This window comes from Oncorhynchus clarkii, chromosome 28, assembly GCF_045791955.1.
Source record: "Oncorhynchus clarkii lewisi isolate Uvic-CL-2024 chromosome 28, UVic_Ocla_1.0, whole genome shotgun sequence".
Lineage (NCBI taxonomy): Eukaryota > Metazoa > Chordata > Actinopteri > Salmoniformes > Salmonidae > Oncorhynchus > Oncorhynchus clarkii.
In genome coordinates this window covers 17,130,667-17,158,245 of record NC_092174.1, presented here as the reverse complement: position 1 = coordinate 17,158,245, position 27,579 = coordinate 17,130,667, and the positions used below count along the sequence as shown (strand labels likewise).

At 45.2% G+C, this 27,579-nt stretch overlaps 1 protein-coding gene across 2 annotated transcripts in view; it reads left to right on the top strand.

Moving 5' to 3' along the window:
• The window catches only part of LOC139386648 (neuropilin-1a-like), a 50,448-nt gene extending 23,085 nt beyond the window's left edge, over positions 1-27,363 (top strand). Inside the window, exons 3-18 of one of the 2 annotated variants that reach the window (XM_071132405.1) lie at positions 76-257; positions 3,453-3,680; positions 5,812-5,982; positions 7,570-7,736; positions 14,415-14,570; positions 15,417-15,561; positions 16,491-16,725; positions 16,832-16,928; positions 17,927-18,071; positions 19,263-19,445; positions 19,827-19,874; positions 21,223-21,369; positions 21,533-21,846; positions 23,442-23,535; positions 23,788-23,841; positions 24,158-27,363. In XM_071132405.1, coding sequence (XP_070988506.1) covers positions 76-257; positions 3,453-3,680; positions 5,812-5,982; positions 7,570-7,736; positions 14,415-14,570; positions 15,417-15,561; positions 16,491-16,725; positions 16,832-16,928; positions 17,927-18,071; positions 19,263-19,445; positions 19,827-19,874; positions 21,223-21,369; positions 21,533-21,846; positions 23,442-23,535; positions 23,788-23,841; positions 24,158-24,447 — 2,656 coding nt within the window. In that variant the 3' untranslated portion in view covers positions 24,448-27,363. The remainder of the gene's footprint in view (positions 1-75; positions 258-3,452; positions 3,681-5,811; positions 5,983-7,569; positions 7,737-14,414; positions 14,571-15,416; positions 15,562-16,490; positions 16,726-16,831; positions 16,929-17,926; positions 18,072-19,262; positions 19,446-19,826; positions 19,875-21,222; positions 21,370-21,532; positions 21,847-23,441; positions 23,536-23,787; positions 23,842-24,157) is intronic. The other variant, XM_071132406.1, reaches the window with a different exon arrangement.
• Positions 27,364-27,579: the final 216 nt, after the last annotated feature.

Genomic DNA, 27,579 nt, shown 5'->3' with positions numbered 1-27,579 from the left:
ACTATTGTTAGCTATAGCAGCAGCAGTTTTGTACAGTAAGTCTTATACTGATCCTCTCCTATGTCCTCTCCTCAGGTATGACTATGTGGAGGTGTTTAACGGTGGGGACGAGAAGGCTCCAACCCTGGGGAAGTTCTGTGGGAAGATCGCCCCCTCCCCTATCATCTCAAGTGGCAGCCAGCTTCTCATCAAGTTTGTGTCCGACTACGAAACCCACGGGGCTGGATTCTCCGTACGTTACGAGGTCTTCAAGACAGGTCAGCCTCTTTGGATATGGTGTTGAACCGTTTGTAAAGTATTTCTAACTATTGTGTGTTATTACTTGTGTCCCTCTGTTCAAATACAGACTTAACGTCTTAGGGGCAAATTCTAACTTCCACTTAAGTCACATGTTCACTTAGTGATTCATTGATAGCAACGGGAGACTAAGGGAAAATTCGACTTAAGTGGGAGTAAGGATTTGGCACTAAGAGGCTGAGTCTTCTGTTCAAGGTTTTACAGGCTCAAGTCTCACTGAGAGAAAGAGAGAGAGAGAGAGAGAGAGGGGGGGGGTTGAGGAGAGAGAGAGGGAGGAAAGGAGGCAGAGGGAATTGAGAAAGAGAGAGATAGAGGAGAGAGATGGAGAGAGTGAAAGAGAGAGATAAAAAGAGATAGAGGAGAGAGATGGAGAGGGTGAAAGAGAGAAATATAAAGAGATAGAGAGAGAGAGAAATATAGAGAGAGAGTAGGGAGGATGTACCAGACAGGTGCAGGAGACCCCAGGCTCATTTAGTTAATGGGCTGTTTGTCATTGGAGGATTGAGGGTGACCTACACATTAAATGGATGCTCTGGCAAGGATAGGCTGAATCTGAATCTAGAACAGCAGAGGGAGGTAGAGGCGGGGGGAGTTGGGTGGGGTGGGATGGGGGGGGGGGGGGGGGGGCAGCCAAATGTGGGTTGTTTTAACCAAGAGTGTGCCCCAAATGGCACCCTATTCCCTATATAGTGCACTGTATCTTCAAAAAGTTGTAGTCAGAAGTAGTGCACTATATAGGGTACAAGAGGGTATAATTTGGGACACAGCCAAGTGTATGAGTTAAAAATTGTCCCGCCTACATAATCCCATGACATGTTGGAGTCCCCTCTTGTCACATTTAAAAACCCATTACATTCGCAAAAGCATATTGCCCTGTTGTTCCCTCTATGGCTATGCTCCCATTTACCAATGTAATATACTGTGAAAAACCAAGCTACGGCGCTGACTACAAGTCTACCATTACAAAGAGAGAAACGCAACACTGGAAATGGTCGTAAACGGCTCTCGTGATGACGACAAGCACCATTTGTGTTAAAGATAGCATATCGTCAGGGTGACTAATGAATATGGCTTGCGTCCCAAATACCACCCTATTCCCTACATAGTGCACTACTTTCAGCCAGAGCCCTGGTCAAAAGCAGTGCACTCACTATATAGGGAATAGGGTGTCATTTGGGATACAACAAACAAATGGAGCACATCTGCCCGCCATTGCCAGAGCTCCTCCTCTCATTGACCACATAATATGCATCAATGGTCGTGTAAATGATACACACCGGGTCCTCCACAGAACCGTAAGGCTATATCTGTCTAGCTTTCTCCTCTCACTGTCGTTTCACTGCCATTCCTCGAACCAAAAACACGTCTTGTGGTTTTGAAAGACGGCCATTTTTACAGAACCACATCAAACTGTGGCTTAGATAGGGAAGGGTCTCCATCAAAGTGGGTGGAGTTTGGCAGGAGATTCGTTGATGGGCGTATGTGCAGGAAAGATGATCTCTCTCTCCCTCTCTCTCACACACACACACACCACCTGAGCCAGATCAAAATCTGCCTACTCCTCCTCCTTCGATGCCATTTATCATGTCACCCATGTAAATGACGCCACTTGTGTCAACATCAAGGGAGGTAGCGGGAGCGATGTTAACAAGTTGGCATGGTAGCGAGCGGCACAAATTACTCGTGCTCTCATGCAACAGAGGTCCACATCTTGCCCGGGCAACACGAGAGGCACGTCCCTTTATGACAGGGGGAAGAGGGTCGAGTGACTACCTGGCTTTTGGACTGAGGTGAACTGTGTCTGTCTTCATAGGCATGTGGGGGTCTACCAACAGGCTCATAGGTCCTGTACACTGTACTATGCATTTTGAGCAATGGTTTTGATACAATTGTGTAAAATAATTACACAAAGCATTGCAAGGATCAGCGCAAGCTCTCTGTTGTGTCACCAGAACCGTTGTATCGAACATGTTGTACATTAGTTGTAGAAGCTGAATGTGTACAGGGGCCAGATAGTTTCTTCAGGCCACTTCTTCAGCAGAGCAACCATGAAAAGAGCTCTTCAGTCTTCACAGTGGGGAGTGGTCTCTTCCTGACTGAGACTCATTGGGGGTGGGGTGGGGTGAAGTTGGGATGAGGGCGTTGTTGGGGTGGGGTGGAGTGGAGTGGAGTGAGGGTGAGGGGTTTGTTGGGGTGGGATGTAGTTGGGGCGAGGGATTTGTTGGGGTGGGGTGAAGTTGGGATGAGGGGTTTGTTGGGGTGGGGTGCAGTGGGGGTGAGGGGGTTGTTGGGGTGGGGTGTAGTTGGGGTGAGGGATTTGTTTTGGTGGGGTGCAGTGGGGGTGAGTTTTTTTTGGGGTTGGGGTGTAGTGGGGGTAAGGGGTGCAGTGGGGTGGGGTGCAGTGGGGGTGAGGGATTGGTTGGGGTGGGGTGCAGTGGGGGTGAGGGGTTTGTTGGGGTGAGATGCAGTGGGGGTGAGGGGTTTGTTGGGGTGGGGTGTAGTTGGGGTGAGGGTTTGTTGGGGTGGGGCGTAGTTGGGGTGAGGGATTTGTTGGGGTGGGGTGTAGTTGGGGTGAGGGGTTTGTTGGGGTGGCGTGCAGTTGGGGTGAGGGATTTGTTGGGGTGGGGTGTAGTTGGGGTGAGGGGTTTGTTGGGGTGGGGTGTAGTTGGGGTGAGGGGTTTCTTGGGGTGAGGTGTAGTTGGGGTGAGGGGTTTGTTGGGCGACGTCTCCAAAAACAACCCAGAGCGTTTGTGTCTGACTGCAGCAGTCAATAAATACCAGACGGTTCCCCCCAGTCAAAACACAGACATAGCCAGCTAGTGGCACCGAGGGTATGACCAATAGGAACAGGCTCAGTGGACACCTCAGTGATAATGGAGTAAATGGACTCAGGGCCCATGAACCACTTATGACGGTGGCCCATCAAATAATCCTAAATTACAACATTCTAGTTATGGCAACACCTTTCTTGTTAATCAACTATGATTATTGTTACAGGCATATAAGAATGGAGCTTATTAACCGCATTAATACATTTAATACAAGCTTAAAGACAAAAACCTACAGCCATTGATGCAAATATTATTCATCAAAACAGGATAATGACATGCAACGCTTAACATACAATACATATTCCTCTCTCAACTTCTCCACAGGGCCTGAGTGCTCCAGAAACTTCACCTCATCCAAGGGCGTAATAAAGACGCCAGGCTTCCCAGACAAGTACCCCAACAACCTGGACTGCACCTTCATGGTCATCGCCCCCAAGATGTCCGAGATCGTGGTGGACTTCGACGCGTTCGACATGGAGCCTGACACCACCCCTCCACCCGGGGCACTGTGTCGCTACGACTGGCTGGAGATCTGGGACGGGTTCCCTGCAGGTGAGGGAGGGAGAGAGGGAGGGAGGGAAATGTGAAGGGCTTGTGTTGAAAAAGAAAGAGATAGGGGGAGAGAATGAAAAAGATTGCCAAAGAGAGAGATGGAGGAAGAAAGAAAAACAGATTTGTCTCATCAGCCAGCAGTGCTGTTGTTTTCACCCACCAGGCCACACAGGTTGATTTAGCACTATTCATGGTCTACAGTGATGGTTTTTCACTGGAATGCCTTGCCCGGTCTCCATTGTTGTGTGATTGGTCTGAGGTCTGAAAAGAAGAGGAGGAAATGTACATTGAAAAGCATCAGAGTGGTGCCTGGCTAGGCACACTGTTTGTCTGTCTCCCTGAGACTCCCTCTATACTAGGGCCTTGCCAGGCTAGGGTCTTCGTCCCAAACTAGAACACTAGAAAGGGAATAATGTGCCATTCGAGACAGGACTGGCACAGCCCTTTAGAAACTATCACACAACTCATAGCTGGGCTCCTCATAGCTGGGCTCCTCATAGCTGGGCTCCTCATAGCTGGGCTCCTCATAGTTGGGCTCCTCATAGTTGGGCTCCTCATCGCTGGGCTCCTCATAGCTGGGCTCCTCATAGCTGGGCTCCTCATAGCTGGGCTCCCCATAGCTGGGCTCCCCATAGCTGGGCTCCTCATAGCTGGGCTCCTCATAGCTGGGCTCCTCATAGCTGGGCTCTCCATAGCTGGGCTCCCCATAGCTGGGCTCCCCATAGCTGGGCTCCTCATAGCTGGGCTCCTCATAGCTGGGCTCCTCATAGCTGGGATCCCCATAGCTGGGCTCCCCATAGCTGGGCTCCTCATAGCTGGGCTCCTCATAGCTGGGCTCTCCATAGCTGGGCTCCCCATAGCTGGGCTCCTCATAGCTGGGCTCTCCATAGCTGGGCTCCCCATAGCTGGGCTCCCCATAGCTGGGCTCCTCATAGCTGGACTCCTCATAGCTGGGCTCCCCATAGCTGGGCTCCCCATAGCTGGGCTCCTCATAGCTGGGCTAGTGCTGTATACATGCCTGCCAGGCCTCTCAATAAACATGTTGTCTGTCCCGGTGTCTGCTAAAGCTTTGTATTTGCAGTGTGTAGATGTGTAACAGTCCAGATAGCAGACCAAACACTGTAGCCTATATCCCAGAGAGTTATTTACTTTGTCACAATACATTTGACAAAAAAAGAGAGGGAAATGGAGACAAAATAAGGAAGTAACATTCAATATATTACTTTGACATATAATTGGAGATGAGGGACATTTTTTCTGTGCCATACACGTTATATATTGGCTGTCATTTTGGAGTCACTTTGACTGAAAATAAGAATAGAGTGTATTTCAAAACACTTCTACATTCATGTGGATACTACCATGATACCGGATAATCCTGAATGAATCGGGAAAAATGATGAGTGAGAAAGTTATCCCTCCCCCAAAAAAACATGCTAACCTCCCCTGTTATTGTAATGGGGGTATGATATTTGTGTGTCTGTAACTAACCACTCATCATTATTCATGATTCCTTCAGGACTATCCGTTATCATGGTAGTAGTAGAAAGTGACTCTAAAATGACACAATATATTACCAGAACTTTCCATTGGGCACAAGCTTATCTGAAACACAACCAAAACAAACAGGAAATGTTTCCAACAAGTTTGTGGAGTCACAAGCTTGATGTTTGTCATTGCGTGCTAGGAATATGAGACCAAATACTAAACTTTTGACTACTTGAATACACTTGAATGAGTTTGTCCTAATACTTTTGGCCCCCTAAAATAGGAGGACTACAGTATGTTCAAAAAGTGCTTTAATTTCTAAACGGTTCACCCGATACTGTATGGATGAAAATACCCTCAAATTACAGCAGAGAGTCTGCACTATAACCTCAAAGTAATTGTGTCATTTCAAATCCAAAGTGCTGGAGTATTGAGCTAAAACAACAACAAACAATTCACTGTCCCAATACTTTTGGAGCTCACTGTAGCTGAATCATGATGTTGTCTTGGCACCTACTGTCATAGAGTTGACATAACTCTTTGTTATTGTCTTTCTGTTCCTCTTTCTGTTCCTCTTTCTGTTCCTCTTTCTGTTCCTATTTCCTTAACTCTCTCTCTCTCCCCCTTCCTTCCTCCCTCCCAGTGGGTCCCCACATCGGGCGGTACTGTGGTAACAGCAGTCCTGGACGGGTCATCTCCTACACTGGGATCCTGTCTATGACCATCAACACTGACAACGCCATCGCCAGAGAGGGCTTCTCAGCCAATTACACTGTCAGAGAGAAGAGCCTGCCACAGGGACAGACACCAGAGGGTTAGTACAGCCTACTACCTCACGTTAAACCTTGTCCCAGCCAGAACTGCCATGCCACAGACTAGCATCCTGCACAGGGGGCGTACTTGTATATAACTACGGGGCCACAGTGTCCAACACTAAGTGCACTCACAGTAGGTGGGATGGGGGCAGGGAGGGGATTAGCTGGGATGGGGGCGGGGAGGGGGAGGTCAGGAAGGACAGTGTGTGGGGCTGACTGGTGACACAGGGTCTAAATGCCTCACAAACACTCAGAGCCAGGATGGACTTACGACACCCCATCCCAGAGAGTAAAAACAGTCTCTGTCCCTCCTTCCATCTCCTCTCAGCTTTCTGTTAATTCTACCATTTCTATTCATAAGTCTACTTCTGTTCCCTCCTCTCAGCAGGCAGCGGCAGAACCTCAAAATATCCACATAATCATTGCAATCTAAATGAAAGACCTTATCAGAGACTATTTCAACAGTTAATGTGATCAAAGCTGCAGTATGGAGTGTTCCAAGTGATAAGATTAAGTCATCAGGGGAACAGGAGGAATACTGATATCTGACAACATTACATTCCATCCGCCTTCCTCTCATGTAATGGGGAAAAAAAGTCTGTTTTAAGAACATTTCGACACACACATTTCTACTTCCAAACCGACTGATAGGGAAGTAATATTATTATGTGTGTGTGTGTGTGTGTGTGTGTGTGTGTGTGTGTGTTCGTATGGTGTTCTATGTTTGTTTTTTTCATCCTGCAACATTTAAAATAAGTAAAGAAAAACATGTATTAATTCAATAAAGACATGACATTGTTTGTGTCAAAGTGTGGGCCTACGCTTGCTTTTGGGAATCTCATAATAATATTTGACATGATTAACTTATTAATAGCATATCTTGAAAAAAAAGCTACTTTAAAAAAGGATGCTTCTAGTTTGTGTGTGTGTGATATTTTAGAGATGTCAAGAGTTAGTCAACCCAGTACCTCTGTGGTGTACTCAGTGTGGCTCGTTACGGAAGGTTCTAGATGTGTCATCTTTGAATGGCTCCAGCTGAGATACACAAGAACGTGCTGTTCTTTTCTTCTGACTCAGTTCAGAGAGGCTTGAGGAAGTTCGCGTTTAGTTCCAGTAAGACACAGTTCTTTCCCATTGCATTTCTCTTCCAAGTTGTCTTCGAGGCCAAGACCTCCCTGAGTCACACAACATCTCTTTAGAGACCGACAGGACAAGACAGAGGATGGAGGCTCATAGCCCTCACCCTAATTCTAACCCCAAAACCTAACTCTAACCATAACCACAAAAAGTTGCTGTTTAACAACAGAGTTGCCGTTGATAGTCTATTGATGATTTAATCTGTCAAACATTTATAGCAGTGTTTCTCAAATTCTTGTCCTGGGGACCCAAAGTGATGCACATTAAACATTTTCCCTAGCCCTCAGACACCTAATGATAAGTAGATTAGCTGAAACCACTGTGTTAGTACCAGGACAAAAACTAAAATCGGCAACCCCTTGGGTCCCCAGGACCAGGATTGAGGAACACTGATCAACAGAGGACTGTCCAAATAAAGTGTAACTCAGGTTCTATATCTCTGTTGACAGAATTTAAGTGTGTGGAGGGCCTGGGGATGGAGTCAGGGGCGATCACCTCGGATCAGATCACTGCCTCCTCTCAGTACAACTCTAACTGGTCTCCTGAGCGCTCCAGACTCAACTACAAAGAGAATGGCTGGACCCCCTCTGAAGACTCCAGCAGAGAGTGGATTCAGGTAAGAGACAGCCCTGGGGCAGCTGGGTTACATGTGTGGCATCTGCGTCCCAAACAGTTGGAAAGTAGTGCACTACATAGGTGAATAGAGTTACATACAGTGCCTTGCGAAAGTATTCGGCCCCCTTGAACTTTGCGACCTTTTGCCACATTTCAGGCTTCAAACATAAAGATATAAAACTGTATTTTTTTGTGAAGAATCAACAACAAGTGGGACACAATCATGAAGTGGAACGACATTTATTGGATATTTCAAACTTTTTTAACAAATCAAAAACTGAAAAATTGGGCGTGCAAAATTATTCAGCCCCTTTTAAGTTAATACTTTGTAGCGCCACCTTTTGCTGCGATTACAGCTGTAAGTCGCTTGGGGTATGTCTCTATCAGTTTTGCACATCGAGAGACTGACATTTTTTCCCATTCCTCCTTGCAAAACAGCTCGAGCTCAGTGAGGTTGGATGGAGAGCATTTGTGAACAGCAGTTTTCAATTCTTTCCACAGATTCTCGATTGGATTCAGGTCTGGACTTTGACTTGGCCATTCTAACACCTGGATATGTTTATTTTTTAACCATTCCATTGTAGATTTTGCTTTATGTTTTGGATCATTGTCTTGTTGGAAGACAAATCTCCGTCCCAGTCTCAGGTCTTTTACAGACTCCATCAGGTTTTCTTCCAGAATGGTCCTGTATTTGTCTCCATCCATCTTCCCATCAATTTTAACCATCTTCCCTGTCTCTGCTGAAGAAAAGCAGGCCCAAACCATGATGCTGCCACCACCATGTTTGACAGTGGGGATGGTGTGTTCAGGGTGATGAGCTGTGTTGCTTTTACGCCAAACATAACGTTTTGCATTGTTGCCAAAAAGTTCAATTTTGGTTTCATCTGACCAGAGCACCTTCTTCCACATGTTTGGTGTGTCTCCCAGGTGGCTTGTGGCAAACTTTAAACAACACTTTTTATGGATATCTTTAAGAAATGGCTTTCTTCTTGCCACTCTTCCATAAAGGCCAGATTTGTGCAATATACAACTGATTGTTGTCCTATGGACAGAGTCTCCCACCTCAGCTGTAGATCTCTGCAGTTCATCCACAGTGATCTTGGGCCTCTTGGCTGCATCTCTGATCAGTCTTCTCCTTGTATGAGCTGAAAGTTTAGAGGGACGGCCAGGTCTTGGTAGATTTGCAGTGGTCTGATACTCCTTCCATTTCAATATTATCGCTTGCACAGTGCTCCTTGGGATGTTTAAAGCTTGGGAAATCTTTTTGTATCCAAATCCGGCTTTAAACTTCTTCACAACAGTATCTCGGACCTGCCTGGTGTGTTCCTTGTTCTTCATGATGCTCTCTGCGCTTTTAACGGACCTCTGAGACTATCACAGTGCAGGTGCATTCATACGGAGACTTGATTACACACAGGTGGATTGTATTTATCATCATTAGTCATTTAGGTCAACATTGGATCATTCAGAGATCCTCACTGAACTTCTGGAGAGAGTTTGCTGCACTGAAAGTAAAGGGGCTGAATAATTTTGCACGCCCAATTTTTCAGTTTTTGATTTGTTAAAAAAGTTTGAAATATCCAATAAATGTCGTTCCACTTCATGATTGTGTCCCACTTGTTGTTGATTCTTCACAAAAAAATACAGTTTTATATCTTTATGTTTGAAGCCTGAAATGTGGCAAAAGGTCGCAAAGTTCAAGGGGGCCAAATACTTTCGCAAGGCACTGTATGTGTGTCAGTGACAGTACCAATGCTTTTGGTACGTGTAAAACATCATGGCTGCACATGAAGCCCTGGGTTGAGCAACAGTTGGTTATTCTAGACTCATCCCGGACTGTGTGTTTTGTCCTTCACCACTACCAGTTCGGGACAGCTACTGTCATAGTGAAAAGTTTTAAGAGTGCATCTCTCTATGTATCCACACAGTCCGGGGGTTGTAGGCAGACAGTGTGGGAAACTCAGGTCTGTCTCCACCAGTCTGAACCAATGTCACGGCTGTCTGCCAGCATCCCTAATGAGAAGTGTGTGTGTGTGTGTGTGTGTGTGTGTGTGTGTGTGTGTGTGTGTGTGTGTGTGTGTGTGTGTGTGTGTGTGTGTGTGTGTGTGTGTGTGTGTGATCCTTGCAGCACAGGTCATGAGGGTGTTCAAGAATGACATTCTTGGAAAAATAAACATCATAAAGTCACAAACAAGACAGATTGTGATCGAGAGGCCAGACTGACTAGACTAGTTGGCATTTGGGTTGATTAAGCTCCTTCCTACACACACTGTCTAACAGGGACATGACTTCTATAATCTAGTTTGGTAAAGGTAGCAACACCCTCAGGGGGATGCTTCTTGTTGTAAATGCAGATTGTTACATGAGGCTATTCTGTAACACTACTCTACACCAACACTCCAAACACGATGAACTGAACAGACCGTGTTTTTTCCCCCAAAACAGAACTCCAGCAGTAAAGTGGTTATATTGTCTTTCAATATAATCACACTCCAATAACTCTGAACAGAGCAGGAACATGTACTTCAAGATTGCATTACTAGAACAGAATAGAATAATAATAATAGAATAGAATATAATAATACGTCATGTATTTTAATACAACCAAATGCAATAACTGATATGAACTGATATGAAAAAAAACATATTTATCAAATGGACTTCCCCAATAGTTTGACCCCAAAGCATTTTGCAAATGTGTCGCGCTTCAAATCATGGGAAGTCTGTAAATCGGGGTATATAATTACATGACCACAGAATAATGCAGTAACATAGTCTAAAGGATGGGAAGGCACCACAGTGTCCTGTTTTTGGCCTCACTCCCGAACTCTCTGGGAGAGGAAGAAATAGCCTCCCCATGGGTTTGTGTGGGGGGTGTGTGTGTGGTGTGTGCATGGGTTTGTGTGGGCTGTGTGAGTGACAGAGGACCCCTGGGAACGTCAAGCCCCAGATGGACTTGCTACTGTAGTGTGTGGGTGTGTGTGACTCTGCATGGGTTTGTGTGGGCTATGTGAGTGACAGAGGACCCCTGGGAACTGGCACTCTATGGTGAAGCTGTAGTGTTACCATAGAGCTGTACATTCCTTATAGCCTATCCTGGTAAATCCCCTAGAGTTTCTATATATTCCCCTCCGCCTTCAACAAAGTCATGGCAACCCCTTTCTAGCACACAAGCCACGCTGTTAAGACTCCTTGAGCCACTTGAACATTTGATCCATGTACTCAATGGTATTCGTGATACAATTGAGAATCATGCACAGCAGTGTAATTAAAGAGCCCGACAACAAATCTGTATAAATTAAAAACTGCTGAGATTGTTTGCCAAAGGCAAAGTCCACTTGAGTACACATGGGCTTGAGTCCACTTGAGTACAGAGGAGTTGTGGACAGTGTCCTGGGTTGTCTTGGCACGAAAGACCTTGTTGCTCTGCTTCAGTCCCAGTCTCAAGTTGATCTCGCAACCAAACCAAAGCCCTTTATTATGATAGAAACCTCTGAGCTGAACACTCTGTCCGCCGTTTCCTATTCTATCTGACATGAACTCTGCAGCGGCCGGCCAAGCCTATTGGCCAGACTTCCTCTATGAAAGGACTGATGCTAATTACTCTCCCATATTCCTAATTACTCAACACTTGGCAGCGTTGACACTCTGTGGCTGAAAATAAAACCCTCTGCTCAGGCCTTTAATGGAGAAAACAATGGGATGCAGACACGGCTGCATTCATCAGCCGGACCGTGACTAAATGAGATTGAACAAAAACATTGGCACATCCTTCAAAACAGGATATTGGTGTTTTTCTGGCAAGGAGAGAAAGAGCTTGTAACCAGCGCTAGGCTGCTGTGACTGACTGCTGTGACCCACTTTGTCACGAAAGTGCTGTGTCATAACTGTGGGGTTAGACTGGACAAGATCAGGACAAGAAAAGGGTTCTGACCACATGCAGGGGAAATAAAGCTACGACGTTCACTGAACAAGGTTCTCTAAAGTGACAGAGGTACTCATGGTGAGGTCAGTTGAGGGTGTGGCTTGTCGCTTTTGATCATGTTAACATATTCTACATCAGAGATGGGCAACTTTGACTGGAGTGGAGGCCACAAAAAAAAACTGAACTCATTATGAGAGGCCGTGGTGCCCACATCCATACCAGAAGATTTTGCAATTTACAAGTAATTCCATCCAATTCTACTCATTTAGCCATGGGGCGGAGAGAAAAATGTGCAGTTTTATAACTAGTTAATGACTAAAGCATACCAGAATAATTGAATTCTTCTACAGTCTTCAACCATGATGCCCAACGTTCCTAAATAAAATGCCACGCTCAGTCTATAATAAATCTTCCAGTATGATTCTGATTTGTTTTTCCTGACAAGTGGCATTGGATCATATTATGGGACCTAAATATCGCATCCTTCGTGTTGTCTCTTAGGGTGATGGGAACTCCTCCAACAGTCTCTGAGGACTCCTTTGTTTTCATCTCTTTCCGCTAACAACATTCACTCGCAGAGCAGCCAGGCCCAAATGTGTTCTACAGATGTACGGCCCTTTCCTGGTTTCCAACGTCACAGACCCGAGACAAACGTTTCTCCTCAAGCAGTACGCCTCTATAAATACTTTGTCTTTGGAGAGGAAGGAAACCTTTCCTGCATAAGCTTACCTCACAGGTTTCAATAACATGTCAATCTCACTGTAATTCAAAAACGGCCAGGTTGGGGATAAATTACGCACAGTGATGGGTTGGCAGTTTCATCCATAGCTGTGGCATCCGGAGGAAACTTGCTATCGACATGGGGCCTAGATATATCGCTTTAATATAAAAGCCAAGATGATCCAATTAAATCAGCAGACTACCTATACAGCCAAAGATTCGTCATAAAGGAGCCTAAAGCTGTAACGCTCGCTGTTGCGAGAGAGAGAGGAGGACCAAGGTGCAGCGTGGTAAGTATTCATATTCTCTTTTAATGAAAACGAATACTCGAACAGGAAATAACAAAACACGAGAACGAAACGAAAACAGTCCTGAACGATGAAATACAAACACAGAACAGAAAAGAAACACCCACGAAACACAGGTGGAAAAGGGCTACCTAAGTATGATTCTCAATCAGAGACAACTAACGACACCTGCCTCTGATTGAGAACCATACCAGGCCAAACTCAAAACACAACATAGAAAACCGAACATAGACAACCCACCCAACTCACTCCCTGACCATACTAAAACAAAGACAAATCAAAGGAACTAAGGTCAGAACGTGACAAAAGCACACATTACTGCCAGGCGACATTAAAATAAAAAATTGTGTCCTGGAAATAGTATCAATAAAATGTTAACTGTTGACTCAATAATAGAATTGTATGTATTGATGGCACACACACATACTTGTCTGTGTCCCAGAAGGCACCCTGCTCCCTACAAAGTGCCCTACTTTTGACCGGATCTCTTGTCAAAAGTAGTGCACTGTAAGGAATAGGGTTCCATTTGTGACACAGCCTCTGGCTAGCTGCACCATGCTGCGGAGTGGGCCACGCACTATAGCATACTTCATCATAACAAAATTCATCAACCTCAAAATACCTCTACCTCAAAAACATAAATCATCATTTAAACCCCCTTAAAGTAGAAGGCACCGTTTTTTAGGCTATAAATCAATATTATCTCAAAGACTCTCTCTAACGGTTCTCTGAAAGAAAGATGCTCTACTTCGATGACGCAAAAAAAGCGACTCAAGACAAAAGCACAGACACAAACACACCCACACTAATATCATGAAGCAACCAACCGTACTAAGCCCCACCTAGTTTAAAGTACATAAATATTTAATACATGAAGCCCAGAGCAGAAGGGTGGCCAGCAGGCAGCCCTGCCTTCCATTTCCCTGTGCCCTTGAGAGACCAGGGTGTGTGTCCCAAATGACACCTTATTCTCAATATAGAGGGCCCTGGTCAAAAATAGTGCACTATATAGGAAATAGGTTGCATCCCATTTGGGACACAGCCCTAAAGAGACCAGCTGCTCCCTGCAGCTCAGGAATTCCCCAGACAGACAATGGAGTCTCTCTCTCTCTGCTCTGCTGGCCAGGCCAGGCGGTGGAGCTCACTTCCTGTGGACCTGCCCCTGCTCCCAGAGGAAGGGCCAACGCTCCTGTTTTCACCGTCAGAGGCATTATGGCCTTCCCACCGGTTCCGTCCTGTCCCCCACAATCGGCCTAACAGGCCTCGCCCTGCTCAGAAAGTAGGCAGAGGCTCTATGTTCATTCATACAGAGTGTTTTAACATGGTCAACACTGACAACCCACTTAACAGACCACATCATGAGTGGCTCTGTCAGTAGCTGTCCCCGACAGGTAGCTGGAAGTGGCTTCTGTCAGATCTTTTCTAACACGGTTAGCAGGTTAGTTGGCAACTTCCTGCCTTTAAGCCCACTGTATATGATGCTCATCCACATGCAGGACATTGAGAGTTATACTGCAACCAATTAACTAATTGGCTATTTTCTTCGTTTGCACCTGGCAAGACTTCTGTGAAGTCAAAGATTTTTGGTTGATTTGGATGCAGGAATAAAGCACTGGGTAGCAGCACTATTCCTTGTGCAGGTCTTTCAGTCCTTTATCTCTGTTTTGCCTAATGCATGAGCTAACAGGGTTCAAGCTAACTGGGTGTTTCTGGTTTGTGTTGCCAGGTGGACCTGGGATTTCTCCGCTTTGTCTCAGCCGTGGGAACACAGGGCGCCATCTCCAAGGAAACCAAGAAGGAGTACTTTGTCCGCTCCTACAAAGTGGATGTGAGCTCCAATGGAGAGGACTGGGTCACAATAAAGGAGGGATCCAAGCAGAAGGTAAGACTGACTCATAAGATCATTTTTAAACCTTTTGTTTAAATTATCATAAAGGTCTTTACTGTCACCCGGCCTAGAACCCAAAGAGCAGGTAAAGGAGAAGCAAGAGAACAGTGGCCAGGACAAATTCCCCAGAAGGAAGAAATCTAGAGAGGTTATATACATGAGTAATAAGACTGGGTTCAGTCTGATTTGGAAATCAAAACCACACATTTCACAATAGGGCAGATTTCCTGTACTCTGGACAACAAACACCAGGGGAATCTGTCCTATTTTACAGAACAGATTCAGACATTTCTATTTAACATATGTGACTGAGGTAAACGATTTTGTCTCTATTCTTCTGGAATAAAGCAGAATATGTGTTTCTGCTGGACATCATGATGATCTCCTTCCTCTTTTCTTCTTCATCTTCTTCATCTTCTTCTTCTTCATCTTCATCTTCTTCTTCATCATCTTCTTCATCTTCTTCTTCTTCATCTTCTTCATCTTCTTCTTCTTCTTCTTCTTCATCTTCTTCTTCTTCTTCTTCATCTTCTTCTTCTTTTTCATCTTCTTCATCTTCTACTTCTTCTTTATCTTCTTCTTCGATTGCATCATCTTCATCATCTTCTTCATCATCTTCTTCCTCTTATTCTTCATCTTCATCTTCTTCATCATCATCTTCTTCTTCATCTTCATCATCTTCGTCTTTTTCATAATCTTCTTCATCTTCATCTTCTTCTTCTTCAACATCTTCTTCCTCTTCATCATCTTCTTCTTCATCTTCTTCATCTTCTTCATCTTCTTCTTCATCATCTTCTTCATCTTCTTCTTTATCATCATCTTCTACTTCTTCTCCTCCAGATTTTCCAGGGGAACCACAACCCTACAGATGTGGCCAGGTCGTTCCTGCCCAAGCAGACTCTGGCGCGCTACGTCCGCATCAGACCCATGTCCTGGGAGATAGGCATATGCATGCGCTTTGAGGTTTACGGCTGCAAGACCTCAGGTACACACACACACTCACACAAATGTACTCGCAAACACACACTCACACATACACACACATTTTCATTCTAATCTAGACCCTATTTACCATGCTTTCCAGTGCTCTAAGAAATCTAATTAATCCTGTACTTGGCTGTGCAGAAGACAGCCTTGTGATTTAGAATAATCACTGCTTCCAAAGCCGGTCGAGGGTCATGCTAGGTAGTTATTCATTGTAAAAGTGCAATGGAAAACAGAAAAAAGGCAAGCTGAGTCATCGTACATCCAGTATTTACGATATTACTAAGCGCAGCACTTGGTTCTTCCCAGAAATCCATCCTCTCTTATTTCCCTCAGCAGGAGAACATTATAAATATGGTATTACTCTGTTCCTCAATGCAGGGCAGTGTGTGTGTGTGTGCGTGTGTGCGTGTGTGCGTGCGTGTGTGTGTGTGTGTGTGTGTGTGTGTGTGTGCACGTGTGTGTGCGTGCGTGCGTGTGTGCGTATGTGTGTGTGTGTGTATTGTACAAGATGATTAAGAGCTTGGAATGACACAGGGAGGATGTAGACCGTCTGTCTCTGTCCTCCAGTTATACTGCCTCTGTGAGTTCAGCCCAGCCACCTCGTATGATACACACACATGACCACACAAACGCGGGCGCACACACACACACACGCACACAAACACACACACACACACACACACCCACACACACACACACACAGGGTAGTTCCCACAAAGACAAATCACAAAATAACTCACAAAGATCTCAGGACTGAGTGTATGTGTCCCAAATGGCATCCTATTCCCTATCTGGTGCACTACTTTTGGCCAGAGCCCATGAGGACACAACCTCAATCTGATCCCTTCTCTACTTTCTCTCTCTCTCTCTCTCTCTCTCTCTCTCTCTTGCTCTCTCTCACACACACACACACACTCACAAACGCAGATTACCCCTGTTCAGGCATGCTGGGGATGGTCTCCGGACAGATCTCAGATGCCCAGGTCACTGCGTCGTCGCACGCGGAGCGTGGCTGGGTACCGGAGAACGCCAGGTTGCTAACAGGGAGGTCGGGATGGACCCAGCAACAGACCAGACAGCCCTTCAGGAACGAGTGGCTGCAGGTGGACCTGGGCCAGGACAAGCTGGTTAGCGGCCTGGTTATCCAGGGAGGACACCACAGGTAGGTAGCCTAGAGGACAGAGACGGGGGCCAGCAACCAGAGAGTTGGAACCTGTGTGTGTTTGTGTGTCTTTCTGGATCAATAAAGTTGTATTTTTATTCTATAGAGACAAGAATGTGTTCATGAAGAGGTTCAAGGTGGGTTACAGCAGCAACGGCTCTGACTGGACCATGGTGAATGAAGACAACGATGCCAAGCCTAAGGTAAGGGAAGCAGCCTGAGAATTAATGTTTGGAAGTCACCTCCTCCCACAGAGACCCACTGATCAATGGAAAATCATTCCGATCATATAGGATGTTGCCAAGATTGATGTTGACAAGAGCGCAACATATCCTGTTGGTCAAGTCAAGGATGACATGTCAGTGTGTGGAAGCCATCAGCACCTAGCTGGTCCAAATATCCAGCAGTACTCTTCTACTCCCTGTCACGGTCGCAAGACATTGAACATCCATCTATTCCAGATGGTGGGACTCCTGATTTATGGCAGACAGAGGAAGATCTTATTTGTGTCCCAAATGGCACCCTGTTCCCTATGTAGTGCACTACTTTGGACGAGGGCCCATAGGCCTCTTGTCCAAGGTAGTTTACAGCATAGAAAATGGGGTGCTATTTGGGATGCCGCCCTAGATATCCCCCTGCCCTGTTTCCTGTGTCTTTTTATAAAGCTCCTTTCCAGCCTCCAATCTTCAAAGACGAATAGAGAGGAAGTCTATTTCAGTGGCTTCAGCCATACATCCCGGCAGCATCTCAAATGGCACCCTATTCCCTATACAGTGTACTACTCTGGTCAAAAGTAGTGCACTTTATAGGGAATAGTGAGCCATTTGGGAGGCAGAGAGAATGTTTTTCAAGCTGCCACACCAGGCTTCACTTTGATTGAGGGTTTTAGAGGGAAACTTAAGAACCTAGGGCCTGGCACCATGGTGGTAGCAGGCCTTGTGTCCCGGACTCCCACTACCTGCTCACCGCACGGGCTAACCATTTTCACATGTCCTCTCGCTTTAAATAATATATTAAGGAGGAACTCATAGATCCTAGAGGTCTTCAAAGAAATGTGTTTTGTTTTGATAGAAAGTCGATTCTTTTTCAATAGACTGGAGCATCAAGGTGTGTGTGTGTGTGTGTGTGTGTGTGTATGTTTGCGTGCATGCAAGTGTCTATGTGAATCCTAACTAACAAACGTTTCTTTTCTCTCTTCCAGATCTTCATTGGGAACCAGAACCATGACACCCCAGAGCTGCGTACGCTGGGCCCTCTGCTTACTCGCTTCCTCAGGATTTACCCAGAGAGAGCCACCCCCGAGGGCCTGGGCCTCAGACTGGAGCTGCTGGGCTGTGAGATCCAGGGTGAGATAGTGCAAACATCTCACACACACACAGTTTTGGCTTAACAACGACAGCAACAGAGTGAACAAACAGATTTTGGACCAAACTAGTGTTATTTTAAAAAATAATAAAAAATAATAATACTAATTGAACATTTATTTAACTAGGCAAGTCAGTTAAGAACAAATTCTTATTTATAATGACGGCCTATCCCGGCCAAACCCGGACGACGCTGGGACAATTGTGCGCTGCCCTATGGGACTCCCAATCACGGCGGTTGTGATACAGCCTGAAATCGAACCAGGGTGTCTGTAGTGGCGCCTCTAGCACTGAGATGCAGTGCCTTAGACCGCTGCGCGACTTTGGAGCTGCCCAAGCAGGACAGTATTAGGATTAAAGAACCCCTCTCAGTCACAGTGGGACGGTGGGAGTGGGGCTGAGGTGGGGGTGAAGTGGGAGTGGGGGTGGGAGAGTGAGTGACTGAGGGTTGGGGATTTCTAGGTCTGGTATGGGGTGTCTGGTTACCCTAGTAGGGAGGAAGATGAGGATCAGTTAGTACAGGCCAGACGGTGGGGTAGTGGAGGGGAGAGGAGAGGAGGTGGAAAAAAGAGGAGAGGGAGTGTGGTGGCTCCCTTTATCTGTCTCAATCAATATGATCTCCACATCAAAGAAAGAGCACGAGAGCATCCGAACACACACTCACTTGGGAACAAGCACACACTCACACACACTCACAGGGCCACATTGGGAAATCCACTATGAGCAATCTACTCTAATTATTTCCCCAATTCTCCTTCACACCTTGATTCCAACCCCTCTGCAGCTACCAGACTCTCCACACTTGGCTCTCCACACTCCGACACTTTCTGTATCGATCTTGCTACCAGTAGCAACCAGCCTCACTCCACAGTCTCATGTTACCGGATCGTTTCCTATCTCCACCCAGACCATGTGCCCTGGAAGCCTGCTTGGTTTCACCATGTCAGTGTCATTAACATCTAAAATCAAACAAATGGCCATATCCCCTAATCCAATCACAAAGGTTGACCTGTAAACTGGCTGCTTACCACAACCAAACAGCAGAGGTATCATTTCCCTGAAGGATTCTTCTCTCTCTCTCTCTCTCTCTCTCTCTCTCTCTCTCTCTCTCTCTCTCTCGCTCTCTCTCTCTCTCCACCCCACTCACTCTCTCCTCTCTCCTTCCCTCTCCAGAGCCCACAACTGTCCCACCGACCACGCCTGTAGCGATCACGTTTGCTGTGACCACGTTCGCTGTCACCACGACCGCGTCTGTGACCACGCCCGCGCCGACGTCAGAAGAGTGTGACGACGAGCAGGCCAGCTGTCACAGTGGAACAGGAACAGGCGCAGGAGGGGAGGACTACGACCCAACAGGTGCCGACCACCAGCCTCCCTTGCTCTCTCTCTCGTCATCCCACTCTCCTTCTCACACCCACCCTTTCTCTATCTATCCATCCTCATCATGTCTCTCTCACTCTTCTCTACCCTACCCTAGAGGATTTATCGTTTGTATATTGTTGTATTTTACATTTGTGTTACTCTCCTTGTGTATTCATGTTTTGTCTTTTGTTGTGGTCCCTAGGAAGAATAGCTCCTGCCTCTGCAATTAATAATGGGGATCCAAATAAACAAATATCTATCTGTCTAATATATCTGATCTATCTATCCATCAATTGTGTTTGTATCCCTGACTGGGGGTTTGACCCACCCTCTGATCCATGAACCCCACTGACTGTGCCCATCTGTGTCTGACAGGTGACACCACAGTGGCAGACCCTATCATAGAGGGAGACCACATACCAGGTGAGAACGTCCATAAACTACCGGCTCATGTACTCCACCCATCCATTCATGCATCCATCCTTCTCTCCGCCTCTCTTTTGTTGTCTGTCTATAAAGCAAATGAGGCAGATCATCATGGTTGGATTTTGACATGAAATACAGAACAGGATGGTAGATTTGACCACATAATTGATGTCATCCAAACTACAGAGATGTTGCCAGATCTATGTGTGCTGTTGACCAGTGCTGGGTCCTGGTCTAATGTTGTGCGCTCTAAAATGAATAGGCTGCCATTTGGAACACAGCCGGTGTTTGGCCTTGAGATGGAAAAACATAACTGCAGAAACAGAAAAAAGAGCCTTGAGTCTCAATTAACTGAGCGAAAGAGTCATATGACAACAACCAGAGGGCACAACAACAGTTAGTTATTCTCTGAGTACTGCAACAGCGTCTGACAACAAAAGAAACATTCTTTGTAAAAAAAAGAAAAGGAAAAAAAAAAGATAGCTAATGTCAAACATGTGTCCATAAAATGTATATAGTATGTATAAGCTGGAAGTAGAAGCCTGGGTATTATTGTTTTATTAGTTTACTCCAATTAGGGGAGGGGTGGTAGGGTTAGGGGAAAATAAAAAAGAAGGAACATATATTTAAAATAATTTACCTCAAAATGTATATGGGGGATTGAAAATGATGGAGACAAAAGATTGATAGAAGCCACAATCTATCTATTTTTACTCATAGCTGTAGCGTTAATTTTGATGCTGTGAATAACCACTGCCGCCATGTTATGTTTTGTCCCAAATGGGCCCATTATTCCCTTTATAGTGCACTACTTTTCACCACGACCCATTGGGCTCTGCTAAAAAGTAGTGCACTATATAGGGAATAGGGGCCCATTTGTAGCTGGCATAGAGGGGATGAGAAACAAGTTTTTCGTAGTGTACATTCTGGAAATGGTTTAGTCTTCATTACTGTTCTGTTCGTGGCACTACTTCATTCTCTCTGGAAGGTCCCTTCAGTCTTCCTTCTCTCTGGAAGGTCCCTTCAGTCTTCCTTTTCCTGGTACTAAACACATGTTGGATCTGTGAATCTGTCTTTTGTTTAATATGAAATATCGTATCTAAGTTTGAGTGCCTTCAAGTTACTGTAAGAAATGGTCATTTTCCTGAATACAAATGGTGTGCTTGATCCTCAGCTGTTCAAAAGTATTTTCATATATTTTATTTGTTAGAGGGAAATTGGAAATGACACGTTGTTACTACCTTACCTCACTCTCTATTCACGTCGTGTAACATTAAGTTAATAATAGTTACACTTAGCCAGAGGAAACAAGCTAGGTTACTTACAAGGTTGACCTCTTTTCCAGAGTACCTGTGGTTCGCGTGTGACTTTGGCTGGGCGGACAACCCATCCTTCTGCGGCTGGACACTGGAGACGGATGCTGGTGCTGGGTGGATGATTCATACCAGCGGGGCCCCTACAGTCCACAGAGGACCCAACCTAGATCACACAGGTGAGAGGACAGAGAATGCATAAACACACACACACACACGACACAGAGTGCATGTGGACACACACACACACACACAATAATATTACTGTAGTAAATAAGCACGATCACAATGAACATGGACTCAGAAATAGCTACTTAGCTTGTCTCTTACTGCCCTCTAAAGGAGGTCCAGGAAATTTCATCTACATGCTGCTGGCTACTGAGACCGAAAGGAAGGAGGAGGAGTCAGAGGAGGAGAGGATGGAGGAGAGGGTGGCACGCCTAGCCAGCCTGCCCGTCACCGCCCCTGATGCAGACCTGTGTGTGTCCTTCTGGTACCACATGTTCGGGGAGCACGCCGGCACCCTGCACATCAAACAGAGCAAGGAGACAGAGGAGGGACGGACTGAGGCACTGCTCTGGACTGTCAGTGGACACCAGGGCAGCCGATGGAGGGAGGGACGAGTGCTGGTGCCCCACTCTAACAAACCCTATAAGGTAAAGCATTAGGCTATAGACCTTGGTCATGAGTCTGTTAGACCTCGGGTTAGGTTCCAAATGGCACCACATTCCCTTGTAATAAACCATATGGGCCCTAGTCTGAAGTAATGCACAATATGGACCCTAGTCATAAGTAATGCATTATATGGGCCCTATGGTCAGAAGTAATGCATTATATGGGCTCTATGGTCAGAAGTAATGCATTATATGGGCCCTATTCATAAGTAATGCATTATATGGGCCCTATGGTGAGAAGTAATGCACAATATGGGCCCTATGGTCAGAAGTAATGCATTATATGGGCCATAGTCAGAAGTAATGCACTATGTGGGCCCTATGGTCTGAAGTAATGCATTATATGGGCCCTAAGGTCTGAAGTAATGCATTATATGGGCCCTAAGGTCATAAGTAATGCACTATATGGGCCCTAAGGTCAGAAGGAATGCATTATATGGGCCCTATGGTCAGAAGTAATGCATTATATGTGCCCTATGGTCAGAAGTAATGCATTATATGGGCCATAGTCTGAAGTAATGCACCATATGGGCCCTATGGTCAGAAGTAATGCATTATATGGGCCCTTTGGTCAGAAGTAATGCATTATATGGGCCCTATGGTCAGAAGTAATGCAATATATGGGCCCTACGGTCAGACGTAATGCATTATATGGGCCCTACGGTCATAAGTAATGCAATATATGGGCCCTATGGTCAGACGTAATGCATTATATGGGCCCTAGTCAGAAGTAATGCACTATGTGGGCCCTATGGTCAGAAGTATTGCAGTATATGGGCCCTAGTCAGAAGTAATGCATTATATGGGCCCTATGGTCAGAAGTAATGCATTATATGACCCATAGTCAGAAGTAATGCACTATGTGGGCCCTATGGTCAGAAGTAATGCATTATATGGGCCCTAGTCAGAAGTAATGCACTATGTGGGCCCTATGGTCAGAAGTAATGCATTATATGGGCCATAGTCAGAAGTAATGCACTATGTGGGCCCTATGGTCTGAAGTAATGCATTATATGGGCCCTATGGTCAGACGTAATGCATTATATGGGCCATAGTCAGAAGTAATGCACTCTGTGGGCCCTATAGTCTGAAATAATGCACTATATTGTCACGATCGTTGTTGTAAGACTTGGACCAAAAGCAGCGTGATTTGGGTTCATCATCTTTATTACGTGAAACGGCAAAAAACAATAAAGAACAAAACAAACGTGAAGCTATGCAGTGCTCAAGGCAACTATACACAAACAAGATCCCACAACAAACAGGTGGGAAAAGGCTGCCTAAATATGATCCCCAATCAGAGGCAACGATAGACAGCTGCCTCTGATTGGGAACCATACCAAGCCAACCTAGAAATAAAGAAACTAGAATGCCCACCCTAGTCACACCCCGACCTAACCAAAATAGAGAATAAAGGATCTCTAAGGTCAGGGCGTGATATATGTGGGCCCTATGGTCTGAAGTAATGCATTATATGGGCCCTATGGTCAGAAGTAATGCATTATATGGGCCCTATGGTCAGAAGTAATGCATTATATAGCAGTATTTCACCTATATGTTTATGTTGTTGTTGCTAGGTGGTGATTGAGGGAGTGGGAGACAGGAGCACAGGACATATCGCGCTGGACAATATCAAAATCCTGGATGGACTCACAACAGAGGAGTGTAAGGGTAAGTGTCACTGCCCTGGTCTATAACTCTCTGCTAGGGCTGCAGCCTGGTTGGAATATTCCTGGAATAAGTAGGAAATACGCAGGAAATGCAGATTCCTCCAACCAGGATTTCTAGAAAGACTGAGACATTTGGGAAAGTTACCGGAATTTTGCAACCCTCTTTGCTCTCTGGTTTTGGTGCTTTATTACAACTTTATTACAACTCAAATAACGTGGCCATTTTGGATGGGTGTTGTTTTTCCCCCATTAGATCCAGATATACGCGAGGCTCCTACGTCCCAGCCAACAGAGATCTGCATATACCGTAAGTACACTACCTCAGTGCTCATTCATGGTTGTAATATTCTTTAGAGCTTGTGGGTGACGAGCCTCCTAACGTCTAACCTATGCTATGCCTATATGTATCCAGCTGTTCATAGTTTTTTAAGGCTCTTTCCATCCTTAAAAAATAAAGTGAAGCGAGACAGGAAAGGAAGGAAGAGAGATGGTGTGCTAGACGGGCCGTGGGCCAGATTCAATCCCACACCAGCACTGACATACATGTGTGTTCCGAAGGCAGCGGCAGGAACTGATAGACCACCCCAGGCCACTAAAGTAATTTTTTTCTGTCTCAATTTCAGCAATAGACCCGTACTACCCAGCGGTAGTGGAGAACAGCGAGCTGGGTGGCCCAGGCAACATGCTGAAAACCCTGGACCCCATCCTCATCACCATCATCGCTATGAGCGCTCTGGGGGTCTTGCTGGGGGCTATCTGTGGTGTCGTCCTCTACTGTGCCTGCTCACACGGCCACATGTCCGACAGCAGGAACTTGTCGGCTCTGGAGAACTATAACTTTGAGCTGGTGGACGGAGTCAAGCTAAAGAAGGACAGCAAGCTGAATGCACAGAACAGCTACTCAGAGGCGTAAGCTAAAGGCGTGAGCTTCCTCTGAGGGAAGGAAGCACAAGCAGCCTCATAGCTGGAGGAACTAGACCACCGAACGGAGGGTTGGGACCCAAATGGCACCGTATTCCATATATACTGCACTATGTAGGGGATAGGGTGCCCTGTAGTGCACTATGTAGGGGATAGGGTGCCATTTTAGACGCAGTCAGCCGTAGAGATGGTAGGAGGTTGTGACCGAGTCGTGATATTCTCAGGGGCTGCAGTGAAAGGAATTTACCAGTAGGGGGCACTGTGTATAAAGAAAATGTGTACAGCAAAAAGGATTATTTAGTTTTTTGGATGTTTTGTGACGTGCTTTGTTTTTATGTAATCAGATGCTGGTGTTGAGACCAATTAATATGAAAGTATTTATCATGTTTTTGTTATTTTTCTTCTGAAAATATATGATTTTTAATTTTTCTCTGAAGTCAATACTGTTTCACAGAAAGAAAGAGCATAAAAACTTTGATTCACTAACCTGACGTGCGGCTGGCTATTCAGCTGGCCATGTTATGTTTCTGTTGTATGTCGGCATCGATTTGTGCATTTTGTGCGTGTGTGTGTGTGTCTGTGTGTGTGTGTGTGTGTGTGTGTGTGTGTGTGTGTGTGTGTGTGTGTGTGTGTGTGTGTGTGTGTGTGTGTGTGTGTCCAGAGGGGTGCTTGCCCTGGCCCTAGACCTGTGTCTAGTTCCGACAGTGCCTTTTGAAAGTTTGTGTTGCCTTTTCTCTACTGATTCTGTTCATAGCAGTACATAGGCGTCCACTGGTAGTGTCTGATTCTGTTCTGATCACAGCAGTACATAGGCATCCACTGGTAGAGTCTGATTCTGTTCTGATCACAGCAGTACATAGGCATCCACTGGTAGAGTCTGATTCTGTTCTGATCAGAGCAGTACATAGGCATCCACTGGTAGAGTGATTCTGTTCTGATCAGAGCAGTACATAGGCATCCACTGGTAGAGTCTGATTCTGTTCTGATCACAGCAGTACATAGGCATCCACTGGTAGAGTCTGATTCTGTTCTGATCACAGCAGTACATAGGCATCCACTGGTAGAGTCTGATTCTGTTCTGATCAGAGCAGTACATAGGCATCCACTGGTAGAGTCTGATTCTGTTCTGTACATAATTATGTATAAGCATCGGCTGGTAGAGTCTGATTCTATTCCGATCATAGCAGTAAGTAGGCATCCACTGGTAGAGTCTGATTCTGTTCTGATCATCATAGCAGTACATAGGCATCGGCTGGTGGAGTCAGATTGGCAGGACTTCATGCCATCCCCATAGTACATGACACATCCAACTTATTGTACATAGGTTTTAATATATTTGAGCGGCCTTTTATATCAAAAAAAATACAAACTGCTGCAGTATCCTTTCTTTGTGCTCTCTGTATCATAGGTGATGTTGTCTGGATGTCCTCATGTATTTAATGGCTATTTTGTGTTGTTATGTTCCATTGGTGCTCTACAATGCTGCCTGGGAAAAGAGTGTGTTATTATGGCCAATGGTTATATTCGCTACAAAGGCCTAACAAGAAGAGAGTGAAGAGCCCATCGGCTGTGTCTGAAATGACACCCTATTCCCTAGAGTGCACTACGTGCCCTGATCAATAGTCGTGCACTATATGGGGAATAGTGTGGCATTTGGGACGCAACCATACAACAGACTGGAGGGGGTGAAGCATCTCTAGGAGAGAAAAAATGCTGCTATGACAATACTTGGGCCAGTTTCCCAGACACAGATTAAGAATCTCTTTGAGAATGCTTTTTAGTCCAGGACAAGGCTTAATCTGGGTTCTGGGGAACTGGCCCTACATGTCTATGGTGGAATGATGGACCTTGCTAGAATGAAAGATACTTTTCTGCCATGCTGTTTTCATGTACTGTAGCTCACATCCTATGTGCTCTCCTTTTGTCTGTATTGAACAATAACGTAAAGAGTTCATGCAAAACAAAGTACTATATAAAACGGCAAAAACATGGATCCAAGGTTCAATGAATGGATGTGATGTAGCTATACCGTTTATTCCTTCGGCCGGGGTCTATTTGAGCTTCTATGTTTCGCCTCTGTCATGTTTCCTTCATTCAGGGAACCTAGTTAGACAGATGCTTCATGGTTCTGCTTTGAGCTCTTAATGGTATTCCATATTCCACAGGATTAGAATCATTCGAATTAGAATGAGTCATTCCTGTTTCTATGGTTCCACCTCTCAAAAATGTAAGGGCCTCATGTTTTGGTGTGGTCCTCTTCAATAGGAAAGGATGCTGCAGCATTAGATGTGAAAACAATGTTGCACTGATATATTTAAAAGATCTTTGTGTTGTTTATGATATTGTTTTGTGAAAAAAAAATTGAGAGAGAGAAAGCGAGAGAAGGATAAGACAGTGTTACAGATAACTATTTTATATGGTTTCAGATGACATGATATAATTCTGAAATGTACAATTATGGAGATGTTTTTCATTATTGAAAAAGCTATACACGTCTCTTTACTTACGTAATGTTTATATTTAGTTGGTATGTTATATCACCTTGTGTTTTTGTACTGTCACAAATGTCTGTGCCATTTTTTTCTACAAAATGTTTTTTTTTCTTCAATACTGCTAAATGTAATTTGCCATCCCAGATATAAAAAAAAGGAAAGAAAAAATGATTAAGCAGTTAAGGCCTTATTGACTGATGTAATTATGTTTCTATACTTGGACCCAAATGTCCGCATTCCCTATACTGTGCAATACCTTTGTCCTGGGCCCATAGGGCTCTGGTCAAATGTAGTGCACTGTGTAGGGAATAGGGTGCTATTTGACTCCCTGGTCAGCTTCAAGACCTACGTAGTTTCTGACTGATCAATGACTACTACATTCCAAAGAATTGGATCAAATAAATGTTTCAATAAGATTCATTCTTTCAAGTGGGTTCAGTTCAAAGATAAGGGGCAAATCCTAACTTCCATTTATGTCTAATTTATATTTACAGTGGGTTCCATAGCAGACGACAAGGGACGTTGAAACATCGAAATCCTTTCATTTTCAATAGAGGGAAGCGAAGTGGGCTGGGGCGTGAACAGGGCCAAAATTGAGGATAGCTGAATTTTATGCAAGTACTCTGCCATTG